At 36.4% G+C, this 14,413-nt stretch overlaps 1 protein-coding gene across 3 annotated transcripts in view; it reads left to right on the forward strand.

Moving 5' to 3' along the window:
- The window catches only part of arl15b (ADP-ribosylation factor-like 15b), a 73,162-nt gene that overhangs the window by 29,140 nt on the left and 29,609 nt on the right, over positions 1-14,413 (forward strand). For all 3 annotated transcript variants that reach the window (XM_051121718.1, XM_051121716.1, XM_051121717.1), the window contains exons 3-4: positions 92-151; positions 11,416-11,624. In XM_051121718.1, the coding sequence (XP_050977675.1) occupies positions 92-151; positions 11,416-11,624 (269 nt within the window). The remainder of the gene's footprint in view (positions 1-91; positions 152-11,415; positions 11,625-14,413) is intronic.

A 14,413-nucleotide genomic window follows, 5' to 3' on the forward strand; every position in this document is an offset into this window, starting at 1 on the left:
TGTACTTGATTGAATCTCGGTCAGTGTACCAGTGAGGTGTTTTAATGACTTCCTTTTATGGTTGTTAATCTTGTTTAACTTTTATTTGCAGGTTTTAGCATTAAAGCTGTCCCGTTCCAGAATGCCATTTTAAATGTCAAGGAGCTCGGAGGTAAATGCTCTCTGTTGTTAATGAGAATACCACTTTTGTTTGTTTTTTTGATTTATGGGTCAGTGACAAATAAGTGTGTCCACATTAAAGAAACACAGATGCCATGCATTTTTAGAAAATTAATCTTACGGTTAATTGTAATGTCATGTGTTATAACCATCAAGTGAAAAGTGATGACGTATTTCTATTGAAATGTTATGTGGGAGTCACCACATGAAATTGAACAACAACTTACCTTGTCTTGTACTAAAAACAGGGTTCGTACAAGGTGCTTAAAGTACTTGAATTTGACTTTTTGAAGTTTAAGGTCTGGAAAACCTTTGAAAATATCAGTATTCCTGAAGCGGAACTTCAAAAGTGCTTGAACTATTGTATTTATGAAACAAGTGTTTAATTTTGCTAATAACCACATCTTTTCACGCAAAATTAATGCAGTTTAAAAGACGTTGCGGGTTTTAAAGAATGTCTTAAAAAGTCTTAAATCGCTTTTCCGTTAATTAAGGCATTAAAAAGGTCTTAAATCAGAGCAGGAAGTCTTAAATTCATATGATCATGGCATTAATTTTCTTGAGGGATTGTTTCCTTGTGTTTCATTTTAAAGTGAAGCGAAAGCAGAGTCATTTCTGTGCTACATGGCTTAGGTCGCTCAATATTCATTAAACAATATGTGGTAGATGGTGGTATGTGCTGCTTCATCTGTCAGTCACCCGAAGAAGAACTTGTCGTTTTGATTTTTTTTTTTATAGTAATAAAAATAATTTAGTTCAGTTAGACAAAAGACGATACAATTAAAACTGAACGCAGCTGCTCAATGCAGTGACGAACTACAATCACATCACAGATCAGATTTAATTTATCATGTGAAGAGAGTGAGTTGAGCTGACTGACAAGAAGAGAGAGGTGAAAAGCACAAGACTATGGCGGTAGTGTTTCAAAACAAAATGCAAAAGCGCCTGTTTTAAAAGTATTTGGGGTTTTGAAAAGCTTGTTGACTTCTGCCATTAATCTAAGGTGATAGTGGAAGTTTCATATTTATTTGGTTCCACAGTGTTTGCTGATTTTTATTTATTTAAACTGTAATTTTTTAAATTATTATTTTATATTATGTCAAGGTGTATGCTGTGCTTCCAAGCTTTCATATTCGTTTTGCTAATAAACGTCCAACGTTTATTTGTTTGATTACATTGTGTTTACTGGTTGTCAGTTTTGTATACCTATTTAAACTTTGTGTAAGTTATTATTTTATACTATGCATATGGTGTGTACATGGTGTATTATTATTTGTTTTTTAATAAAAGTTTGTTACATTGCGTTAATCCCGCTAATTTAAAAGTGAAAGTAAAATGTGCACAACGCTTTTACAAGCTACATAAAACCAAAGAAAAGAGGGAAAACTCAAACGAACTAAAAACAAACAACTGCTGGACGCTGAATTGCTGCTAATTTGAAAGTGAAAGTAAAATGTGCACAACGCTTTTACAAGCTACATAAAACCAAAGAAAAGAGGGAAAATTCAAACAAACTAAAAGCAAACAAGACGCTGAATTGCTGCTAATTTGAAAGTGAAAGTAAAACAATTTTTTTCCTTACATTTTCTTTAGTTGGTCTTAAAAAGGTCTTTAAAAAGTCTTAAATTTACCCTCATAAGCAAGTTGTAGTAAATGTGACAGTGTCGTGTAAACATGGCTGAAGACGTGTAAAGAGGAACAGATGAACCAAATTAATTGTGTCATGTATGCTGGAACCACTCCGGCTGATTCAAACTTTTGACTTCCATCATTCATGTCAAGCGATTCACTTGCAAAAACCACATCAAATTAAAAGAGCCATTCATTTTTGAATTTCAGCCTTCCTTGAAAATAGTTTAAAAAGCATATAGTGATGTGTGAAACTGAGCTTTTCGAAAATCTGAATCAGTTAAACCATCAATCAAACGTTGCAAAATGAATCACTGTTTTGAAGCGCTGTAATCAGGTAGCGTATCGCGATTTAGATTGGAACCCAGCATATTGGGAATCATTTGATTTAGATCATAATGGGTTTGTGAATCTTTTTTTTGTGATTTGAATGATTCAAATCAAATGATTTGAGATACACGTTTTGAAGTCCTGATGGAAATCAAATTATTTGCAATGCAAAAAATTCCAATCTAAGTTAATTGATTCACAGTCTGTGCTGTGAGTCCTTATCTAAAATGGTGGTTTGTGAATCATTATTCAGATCGGAAGTTCAGGGCATGTATCATTTGATTTAGATCGGAAAAGGTTTGTGAACGAATTGAATGATTCTGTGAAGTTCAGATCTGAATAATGATTCGCAAACCATCATTTCAGATCAGAACACGGAGCCCGGATCGCAGATCGTGAATGGCTCTGTGAATCATTTTGCGAACTGAATGATTCAAATGATCGCAATACATGATTTGAAGTCCCGATCAAAGTCAAATGATTCGCAATAAGCATTTCCTGATCTGAAATGATGCGAATCATTATTCAGATCGGAACTTCGGTGTGGTTTTGCGAATCATTTGTTTGAAATAAGGATTTCAGAGCGATTTCACAAATCTTTTTTTTTTCAGATTTTTTTTTTTTTATTAAACATTAGAACACATTCTAAAAACATTATAAAAACACAAATACATATCCCTTAAGAAAATTAACTGTGGTAGTAAAGGTGTAGTATACTTTTTAATACTTTAGTAGTAATACTTTGAATGTGCTTTACTTTTTTTTTTTTCCAATTTTATTAGTATATTTTTATTTATCTATTTCTCCTTTTTTAAGAATTTGAAATAGAAGACATTGAAAATCAAAAAAAGTAGTGCTTGAAAAGTCATTGGAAGTCCTGGAATTTGATTTTACAGTATCTGTAAGAACCCTGTAAAAAAGCTCAAATCATCTGATATTTAAGAGACTTATTATAAATTTGTTTTGCATGTTTATAATGGGTCAGTGGACATAAATTTATATATTAATAAACAGTGAAGCATTTTCCTAATATTTAAAAATTTGGGGTTTCATGCTCACCAAGGCTGCATTTATTTGACACAAATACAGTAAAACTGTAAAATTGTGAAATATTATTACAACTTCATATAAATGATTAGTATTTTAATATACTTTAAAATGTAATTTATTCCTGTGATTTAAAGCTGAATTTTCAGCATCATTACTCCAGTCTTCAGTGTCACATGATCCTTCAGAAATCATTCTAATATGCTGATTTGCTGTTTAAGAAACATTTCTTCTTACTGTCAACCTTGAAAACGTTGAAACCATTTTTATGGTAACCATGATACATTGAATGTCTTTACTGTCACTTTTGACTAATTGAATGTGTCCTTGCTGAATAAAAACCTTACTGACCTTAAACTTTTGAATAGTAGTGTAAGAAGTGCATTCATCTGTATGTATGAATAAATGAGTGGATCCCGAATTAATCCAAAAAAACCTAATGTCATTTAAATATCAACAGACACATCTGTAACAACATTTTAAGCCATCATTTCGTATCTGATCTTTTGAAAAGTAAACTTTGGCAACACATCACCTGACATATCACGACGAATATGAGTGTTATTTGATGCAGATGTTACATGAGAGCCTGACCAGAAAGGACACGAGCTCATTTTCTTTGATGACTAATAGTCTTCTCTTCAAGGTAAATTGAACCTCAGGAAGAGCCAGTGCACGCAAAGGAAATGTTTCAGATGTCACTCGCTCGGTGAACCCAGAGCCATCTTGGCCTGCATTTCGCTTTGAGTGATGGGCTGAGGCTTTGAATTTGTCTTTAGAATGAGCGATGACAAGAATAAGAGGGTGTTGAGAATGCAGGGAACCCTAGGGGGAAGAGAAGGCTAGATAGGTGAGGAGAAAAAAATGCTGGACTCATAACTGCTGGAACTGAGATTAAAGAGGGGCGTTTCCATCTAGGCTGTGTGTATCAAAGCCTGTTATGGAAAAGCGAATGTCACCTTTTTAAAGGAATAGGTTCCCCAAAAATGAAAATACTAAAAGTTTGGATTCGTTCTGAACTTCTGTCACAAAAAAAGTACATACTTCCGTCAAGCAAAAAAAAGGATATTTGAGAAATACACTGGTTGTTTGTTTTTAATGCAGTTGAAAAGCCAGGGAAGTCAAGATTAAAGTAGGCATTAAATGAAATTAATCCCATCTATTTTGCAAATGCGTGTTATACAGTAGGTCTTATTCTGAATAATTCATGCCCCTTTTTTTTAACCACATGATGTTTAATTATAATGTCATAATGACAGACATCTCCCTGGTGAAGCATGCCAGATATCTTCAATCATTTAGTTTGCTTAAACCTTTTCCCTTTCTTACAATCCACTGCAAGTGCACATTCATATTTGAGAGCAACGCCAACATTTTAAAATGTCTTAGAAACTTTAAATTTCAACTTGTTCCTGACACAAAGCTTGGACCACATTTATGATTCTTTGATGACGTTTTTCCGTCTTTTTGAAGCTTTAAAACTTGAGTCCCCATTGGATCACCCACCAAAGAAGAATTTAGGCTTTTATTCACATATGATCAGCATACATACAAAGAACACATCAAATTTGGTAAACCCAGAAGCTCACACATTTGAGCCTCCATTTGTATGAATTATAATTAATAATTTAATAATATAATACAGTCATTAATGAAATACAGCATTTAAAACTTTCAGTGTTTCAGGGTTTCAGTGGGAATCATGAAAATATCTTTCTGGTTAAAGGGATAGTTCATCCAAAAATGAAAATTACACCATGAATTTCTCACTTTCAAGCCATCCTAGGTGTATATGGCTTTCTTCTTTCAGATGAATACAATCAGAGTTAATATTACATAATATCCTGGCTCTTCCAAGCTTTATAATGGCAGTGAATGATTGCTGAGATTTTGAAACCCAGTAAAGTGCATCCATCCATCATAAAAAGTACTCACACGGTGCATTAATTGATGCATTTGTGTAAGACAAATATCCACATTTAACACTTTATAAACCATAATCTCTACACTGTAAAAACAATAAAAAAACACAATTTGTTGAGTCAGCTTAAAATAATGTTACCCTGCTGCCTTAAAAATTTTAAGTTCAGTCAACTAAAATAAGTTTAGTCAACTTGAAATGTTAAGTTGTACTAAGTAACAACTTAGATATTTGTGTTTGTGTTTTCAGATGGGTAAGTAACCCAGCTGCCTTAAAATTAAGTTGATTCAAATCAAATATCTTTGTCACTTAGTATAATTTAACATTTCAAGTTGAATAAATTTTTTTCTGAGTTGACTGAACTTAAAATTTTAAGTCAGCCAGGTTACAAATTATTTTAAGTTGACTCAACAAATTGTTTTTGCAGTGTACCTTCTGCTAACTATCATGAGAGAGTTGTGTTAACTATAAATGTTTTTTAAAAACAATGAACAGCAGCTTTCATCCTGTCACCTTGATGCAAACATGAAATATCAGACATACAGTAGTAGTTCTTCACTTATTTTTTCATTCCATGCGCTCCTTTTCCATTATTTTTCTCTTTTTTTTTTTCTGTCAGCATGGACATATCTGACTGTTGCACTCACATCTGTTGCAGCGTCTCATGCATTAAACAGCGCTCAAGTTAAAAGAAGTTCTCTCCCATCGACTTGCATATTTTTTCCTATTCCACTGCCTGCGTTGCATCTTTGTCAACACAAAAGCGCATTCTGTGTGAATGGCGCCTAGCGATATGAGCACGTCTCAAGTGAGCAGTTAAACACTTTACTGTTATCATTGGCATATTGTCGGTGTCTAATTCTGACATTTGGTAATGTTTCTATTCACAATTGCGATTCCTCGATTTATAAAAATAAAATCATGCCAAAACATGACATTCAAATTAATCGATAAAATTAGAAAAATCGCCAAGCCCTGTATTTAGCAAAGGAAAACCAGTCTCCTCTTGGTTTATATCAAAGTCATCCATAATTTTTCTTTACAAATCCTTGTTTTTTACTTCCAATTCATGACCGGTGTTTTGTTTTGCTCTCTCCACTGTGCTTTCACATCTGCCTACATCATCTGCTGGAACGCCAGACTAAACTAGAGATTATGGTTTATGAAGTTTTAGATATGGATATTTTTTTCTACACAAACGCATCAATTCGCTTCAGGAGGCCTTTATTAGAGCCACATGGAGCACTTTTTTTGATGAATGGATGCACTTTATTGGACTTCAAAATCTCAACACCCATTCACTGCCATTATAAAGCTTGGAAGAGCCAGGAGTGGCACTAGATTGTAAACAGACAGAAAGATGAAACATGTATTGTTACCAGTGTTAATTTTGTTAATGATTAATTTTAAAAGCAGATATATGGATAAATTTGACGACACAAAAGAGCAAAGCAGCTCCTCTCACACATGAACAGAGAAATACACACAAAATGAATTTGAATTGTCTGTTTTGCTGAGTATTCACGTAAACACAGTCAGTTACGTCTTAAGTGATTGTAAACAGTAGGGAGAATATCGGACGTGTATCAGTATATTCCCAGATAGCACACGTACATCTGCAAGAGGTCTGATAAAGATCACTTGATCTGGAAAGCATCTGCTGTGTACCAACATCTGACAGATGTCTGTAAGATGTCAGTTTTACATACATTCTATAACATACACATCTTAAAGATATCTAAAAGATGTCTATTTGACATCTGATAGGAGACATCCTATAGATGTATTGCTGATGAGCAAACACACTAAAAAATACGTCTTGCAGATATAAATGCACACGTCAAATAGACATGATATACATGTGCTATCAGGGTTGCATCTGTGCATTCCGTTTTAAAGGGACAGGGACCTAATTTAGTTGCTATTGTCAATGTAAATCAAGCAACAAAAGAAAGACAGAAAATCACTCACTGCTCTTGACTGATTTGCTTTAGTAGCCCTAGCAAAGATTAATCTACATTTATTTATATAAATAATTATATCTGCTTGAAAGAATGAAGAATATGGTAAACAAGTTGTTATAAAGAATGCATAATTAGCCTATGTAACCATTCGTATTTCATTGAAAAGATCATGCTCTTGTTTCTTTATAAGAAGTGGTTTCATTTCATTTTAATATAAAGGCATGTTGCATGTAACAGCAGATAAATCTGTGTCTATCATGATAAAACCTTAATATTAAACCTGTATAATGAGTTTGGTAATTTTAGAGAAATGCTTAATAAATGTATTACGTTGTAACTAAACACATTAGATTTTAGCTGCCTAAATTTACTGTAGATTTAGTCGACTAAAACTAGACTAAAACTAAACCAATTCAGATGACTAAAATATGACTAAAAATAAAAGGCATTTTAGTCAAAAGACAATGGGCCTCATTCATGAAACTTAAGCTTCTTAAAATGACCAGCTGGTGGCGCTGGAAACACTTGACACTGAGACGCTTTAGTTGCTTTGATTTGGAATATCCACGGTGGCAGCGTATTACTAGTGTCTAATTTTTAAGAATTTTACTAAATATAAAAAAGCAGTAACCAGTAATATTGACTTCTCTGTTGTTGTAGGCAGTCGTTGTACAAGTAGGATGGTTAGACAGTATTTGTCCTGCCCCTCTTCTATTTATGGCTGGGTCAATAGTGACAATGACAAACGCTGTATTTTTACAGTTATCAACTCAGCTGCAATAAATAAATAAATAACATAAAAAAAAAATCAAAAAGAGGGCAAGGGCAAATGAACTTATTATGGCAGTGCATCAAAATTCAGTGTCATCAGTTTGCCAAAAAGAACACAGAACATTTTACGCACCATTTACACGTGGTAGGGAGCAGGTGTACATTTCTTTAGTACCAGCTAACATTTTGAAAATACGAACATTTTCATGAATTCGAAAGTTTACGTCAAAACAACCTTACGAACGATTTAAACAGAAATTTATTCTGCTTGTGTTTCATGAATGACTAAAATTAACACTGATTGTTACACCCTTTATATTATTTATAGAAGTCCACTTCCAGAACAACAGTTTACAGATGTACTCACCCCTTTGTCATCCAAGATGTTCATGCCTTTCTTTCTTCAGTCGTAAAGAAATTGTTTTTTGAGAAAAACATTTCAGGTTTTTTTCTCCATATAATGGACTGATATGGTGCCCTGAGTGTGAACTTCTAAAATACAGCTTAAATGCGGCTTCAAACAACCACAAATGCGGTTGTAAACAATTAGAAAGAAGGGTCTTAACTAGCAAAACGATTGGTTATTTTCATAAAAATAATACAATTTATATACTTTTTAATCTCAAACGCTCGTCTTGTTCTCCCAATTAGGGTATGTCGAAAAACTCTGATCGTATTTTCTCCCTCAACTTCAAAAATCATTTCAAAATCATCCTACATCGCTGCAGAAGGTCCGACCCAGTCTTTGCAAAGTGAACATGCAAAGAAGATCAAACACCCTTAACAAAAAAGGTAAAACAGCGATATAGGATGGTTTTGAAGTTGAGGGAGAACATGAGATGGGAGTTTTTCGACATACACTAACTGTCATGAACCGGAACAAAAACAAAGTTCAGGGAGAGTAAGACAAGATGAGCATTTGAGATTAAAAAGCATATAAATTGTATTATTTTCATGAAAATAATCGATCGTTTTGCTGGATAAGACCCTTCTTCCTCGACTGGGATCGTTTACAATCGCATTTGGGATCGTTTAAAGCTGCATTTAATCGGCGTTTTGAAAGTTCAAACTCGGGGCACCATATCAGTCCATTATATGAAGAAAAATCCTGAAATGTTTTCCTCAAAAAACATAATTTCTATACGACTGAAGAACAAAAGACATGAACCTGTTGGATGACAAGAGGGTGAGTACGTTATCTGTAAACCTTTGTTCTGGAAGTGGACTTCTCCTTTAACTGCATGGAAAAGAGCAACCAATACATTCTTAAAAACGTTTCCTTTTATGTTCCTCAGAAGAAAGTAAATGTTCATTTTTGGGTGACCTAACCCTTTAAAAGTGAATTACTATTGGACAGTTTTTGGTGAGAAAAAGCCCACTATGGGAGATCGTCTTGAAATTGATGAACCTCTGAATTCTCCTTGAAAACCGGTATAATTATGTCCTGTTTTCCTTTTAAGCACTTTGGAAACCTTTCCTCCAGACCTCCAGCGAGTTCAGCTCAGTGTCAGGGGCCTGCGGAGTGCGACCTCTTTTTCCCCAAAAACATCAGTGTAGGGTTACGGCTGGGACATTAACCTTGAACCTGACGCGGAAGGCTCATGTCACACTTTATTGATGGAGGTTGTGTGCCGACTTGACACGCCGACTCTCCCGCCGTTTCCGCCGCGGCCATCGAGACGGTTTACCGTGTTATTGCTTGGTCTGCCCGTCTGGCCCGTGTTTTGGGTCTGCGTGAGTGATGTCAGGAAGCCAAGAGACGTTCAAAGCGCCGCGCTGTCTGTGTGCATTTCCCATCAGTGTCACGATGACACCCTGTGCGATCTGCCAGGCTGTCAGGCGCACCAGAGAAGGGAGCCCCACATGCTCACATTTACCATCTCGCAGCGACCATCTGAAAGCACTTAGCAGACTCTCTCTCTTTGTTTCTCTGGACTACGGCCATGATGTAATGATTTCTGCGAAAATGTGCTTTAGTTGCATTATCACATGAGATTGTAATGCACCGGCCCGTTGCTGATAAATGCTGTTTTGTTCCGTCACATTGTTTTCGTCTTAATGCACATGTTTTGAAATGAAAGTAAACTGCTGCTTTTCAAAGCCCAAGACCTCCCAGCGTTTTCATGTTGTTTTCACAGCCAGTAGATGGAGACTTTGAGTAAAACTGTTCAAAAGTCAAGCCACAATGAATGATGCACGTTTAAGACGATAGCATACTGTGTTTTAGAAAAGCCATATAGAACAATACATTTCAGGCTGAGCGATTATGCGTTAATAGTGCTTGGTAAAATGGCAATAGCAGATCAAACGCCTGTTAATTAGATGAGTCAGACCTGTCTACAAGGATTCCAAATATTTACGATGAGTCACAAATTTCTAAACATCTGCAAAAAAACATTATTATATCTTTGGCCGGCTATCGCAAAGTGTGTGCTGTTGCTGTCAGGCTCACATGTCGGTCGATGGATAGTACCTAATGAGAACTGGAAGCATTGCATTGTGCATCATACACAGCGATGATATTGGGGAGTCGAGCTCAGAAACTCAATCTGATAGGTGGAGCCTGTTCCAAACGTGAACCGAGACCTCTAAAACAGTTTTAGTGCTGATAATTTGGCGAGGCATGACTAAGAGCTCAATTTGTGGTGTGACAAAGGCTTAGAAGTTTGGAAGTGGAACCATTAAACTCGCGTCCAGTGTGTTTAGCGAGGAGAAAAAAAGGATCGCGCAGCTGCTTAGTGTCAGGCAAACAGCTTATACGTCTTGGCCGAACTTCAAGAGCTTTGAATAAAGCCGTCGATGACTGTCTGGCGTTGATTTAAGACGCCACCTTTTCGAATAGCATTCTGTGTATTATTTCAAGCGTGGAGATGAAAATCGAGAGATAAAGCTAATTTTTAAGAACTCGTCGTCATAGGATATGATGCGCGCGAGGCGTGCTAGTAATTAATATGACGCATTCCGTTGGGGAAACTCACAAGGACAAGAGGTATAGACAAACTGGTCTCTGTTTTTTCACGGTTAGGGTACAGGCCCCGCAGTGACTCACTTTAACCAAAGCCATGCTGCGCTTGTGTGTCTTGGTGGCCACATTTTTGTACCCCCAAATTGCTGTGCACAAGAGAAACCATATGTTCACTGTAAAAGTGGGCCCATTTGAACTGTGCTGTAGACTGGCCATCAGAAGAAACCATTTTAATATGCTCTCAGGGTCGACTTTAAAGAAACACTGTTGCGTTGAGCGCTCTTCATTTGGACACGGCTTTTCCCACAGGCCTCCCCGATCGAGAGTGCGAGTTGGCATGCGTTCTTGAAGTCATAAAAATACATAATGCAATATCCGCAATGATTTTTGAAAGGAGGTCAGGGTCCTCACCAAATGCATTCCAGCAATGTTCGAACTGATACTGTGTCGAAACACGATCTAGTCCGTTTCCCGCCTGGTTGCCAAAAAGTTTTTCGTTGTGCTTTTTGTTTGGAGCTCTGACAGGAAAACCACCTTTTAATTCTGCGAAGGGGTTAATGTGTGTATTAAATGTTATGACTTCCTCGCTGCGATCATGACGCTGTGAATTTATGTGTTTTGTGTTGCAGGAGCGGACTCAATTAAAAAGTACTGGAGCCGGTACTACCAGGGCTCACAGGGGGTGGTGTTTGTTTTGGACAGCGCTTCGTCGGAGGAGGACCTGGAGGTGGCGCGTACAGAGCTCCACTCGGCCCTGCAGCATCCGCAGCTCTGCACGCTTCCCTTTCTCATTCTGGCCAACCACCAGGACAAACCTGCTGCCCGCTCTGTACAAGAGGTAACCCAATACTCGCTTAACACTTCCCTTCCTCACCCTGGCTAACCGCCAGAACAAACCTGCCGCCCGCGTTGTGCGAGCCGTAACTTTACACTCGCCTAATACTTCCCATCAACATACTGGCCAACCACTGGGACAAGCCTGCCGCCCCTTTCGTACTAAAACGGTCCTAATATATGCATCATCATCATATACTGGTTGTATATTTCATTGAAGAGGTCACTTATGTCATTCCAAACCTGTATGAGTCACTTTCTTCCGTGGAACATGAAAGAATTGTCAAAAATACAGTGAAAGTCAGTGGGGTCCCAAATATTAATTGCATGGATAAAACAGTTTATTAGTTTATTACAGTTTTTTCAAAGTATCTATTTATGATTATCATATATGTTCAGCAGATGAAAATAAGTCATAATGACATAATGGCTGAGTACATGATGTCAGAATTTAATACCAAAGTCCCATTTAAAGGGATAGTTCACCCAAAAATGAAAATTACTCAATGATTTACTCACCCTCAAGCAAGTGTATATGACTTTCTTCTTTCAGACAAATACAATCGGAGTTATATTAAAAAATGTCCTGGCTTCTCCAAGCTTTAAAATGGCAGTAAATGGGTGTTGAGATTTTGAAGTCCAATAAAGTGAATCCATCTATCATAAAAAGTAATCCACAAAGCTGCAGGGGGTTAATAAAGGTGTGTAAGAAAAATATCCATATTTAAAACTTTATAAACCGTAATCTATACATATATATATATGGATATTATCATACGCAAATGCATCGATTCACTTCAAAAGGCTTTTATTAACCCCCCTGCAGCCTTGTAGAGCAATTTTATTATAGATGGATGCACTTTATTGGACTTCAAAATTTCAACAGCTATTCACTGCCATTATAAAACTTGGAAGAGCCAGGATATTTTTATATAACTTTGTCTGAAAGAAGAAAGTCATATACACCTAGGATAGCCTCAGGGTGAGTAAATGGAGTAATTTTAATTTTTGGTTGAACTATCCCTTTAAAGCAAGATGTCCCAGACTGTCTTATCTCCTATATGCTTAGATGCAATCCGTCGGGACTCAGCAAGATATTGTGTCAATGGATGGGCTAATGTATTAAAGACTTAAGGTCACTGTAGTATGAAGCAGGGTGGGGCTGAAAGTCGTGGAAGTGAAACGAGGACACTGAAGCTATTGCTAATGAAGGACGAGCGTGATACGCAGCTTGAAAGTCAATCGCTTCCATTCCTTCCGGTCATGCATATGTGAGGTAAAACGGCGGGTTTCCATGTTTTCTACAAAATAAAACCAGAAAATCAAGGGTGTATGATGTCATTGGCATGTGACGCAATGACATGGTCTGTTACACTAGTTAAAATTGCTTATTTCTCTGGATTTAAACATTCTTGGAAACATTTGGGATAATGTAAGTACACAAGTAAGCAAAATATATAACACTGTTCTAGTGGTTTTTGGATATTTCAATAAAAAAAACTTACATATTGTGCATTAAGCTGTTCAACAGTGTTACATTAAAACAACAATCCGACAGCAATAGTATCATAAATTGTGTTTCTTTAGCTCAAATCATGTATGTTCTAAACAGAAAAGAGACACCTCTATAAAAACTGAAAAGTGGGACCAAATCTGGCAAAAAAAAATTTGTTTTTATAACTTAGGTTTTGGTCACTTTAGCTACATTTTGTCATGCTTTAATAGGCACAAATTGGTTCATTGTTATAGTCAATAAAGCAAATTTGTGTGGTTAATTTGTGTAATCTGCATGAGGAACTTTTCACCCTCACATGAAATTCCTGATCTCGCTTTCCTATTAAAATGACTGGATTCCACCCACAGAATTTAATTAAGAAATGGTAAATGCAACCACATCTTTAGACCTTCGCTGACCACATCTTTAGACCTTCAAACTTCATACCACTTTTGATATTTATTGTAAATGTTAAAGAGTTACAGTAGTTCACCCCAAAATGAAAAGTCTGTCATCATTTATTCACCTTCATGCCTTTCCAAACCCATTTGAAATTTGTTCATCTTTGGAACACAAATATAGATATTTTTAATGAAACCTGAGAGATGAAACCTGAAAGTCTGTTCACTCAAAACCCTTAAAACGTTCGTAAGAAGGTCAAAAAATGAATTGAGCAGTTTAATCTGAGACTTCCAAAGAGATTTATAGAATGAACAGATTTAATTTAGGCTTTTATTCACATATAATCATCGATCAGCCTCCATAAACAGAAGGTCAACCATACTTGCTTGACGCACAAGAGCAAACCTCATTGGTTCTTGCAGAAGACTTTCATTCAAAGTACAGAAATCTCTCCGATTTGATTCGAAAAATCTTCATCTGTGTTCAGGGGATGCAAAGTATTCTAATGGGTGAATAAATGATGCCTGAGTTTTCATTTTGGGGTGAACTGACCCATTAAAAATTATAGCAACATTAGGCAACGCTCCGTCTGTTTCGGAGGATTCGATTGTTGTTTGCAAACACTGACAGGCCGCAAGACATTCTCCCACAGATCTGCAGCACCCAGCTTACCCACTTTCTCAGGCTTTCCTGACAATAAGTCTTTGTATTGTTGGGAGCCCAAAATACTGGTGGTGTGGGGAAACACTACAGCTGTTGTCCCATCTCATAAGAGTGTATTCATTTTACCGATTACTCTATTTGAGATTCTTTCAAACATGGTTTCAAAAGCGAGTGGCATCGAAATTAAGATGAATTGCTGGCCGCTGTTAGTAATGGCGAACAGTTGGAATGCG

This window comes from Labeo rohita, chromosome 10 (genome assembly GCF_022985175.1).
Source record: "Labeo rohita strain BAU-BD-2019 chromosome 10, IGBB_LRoh.1.0, whole genome shotgun sequence".
NCBI classification, from domain to species: domain Eukaryota; kingdom Metazoa; phylum Chordata; class Actinopteri; order Cypriniformes; family Cyprinidae; genus Labeo; species Labeo rohita.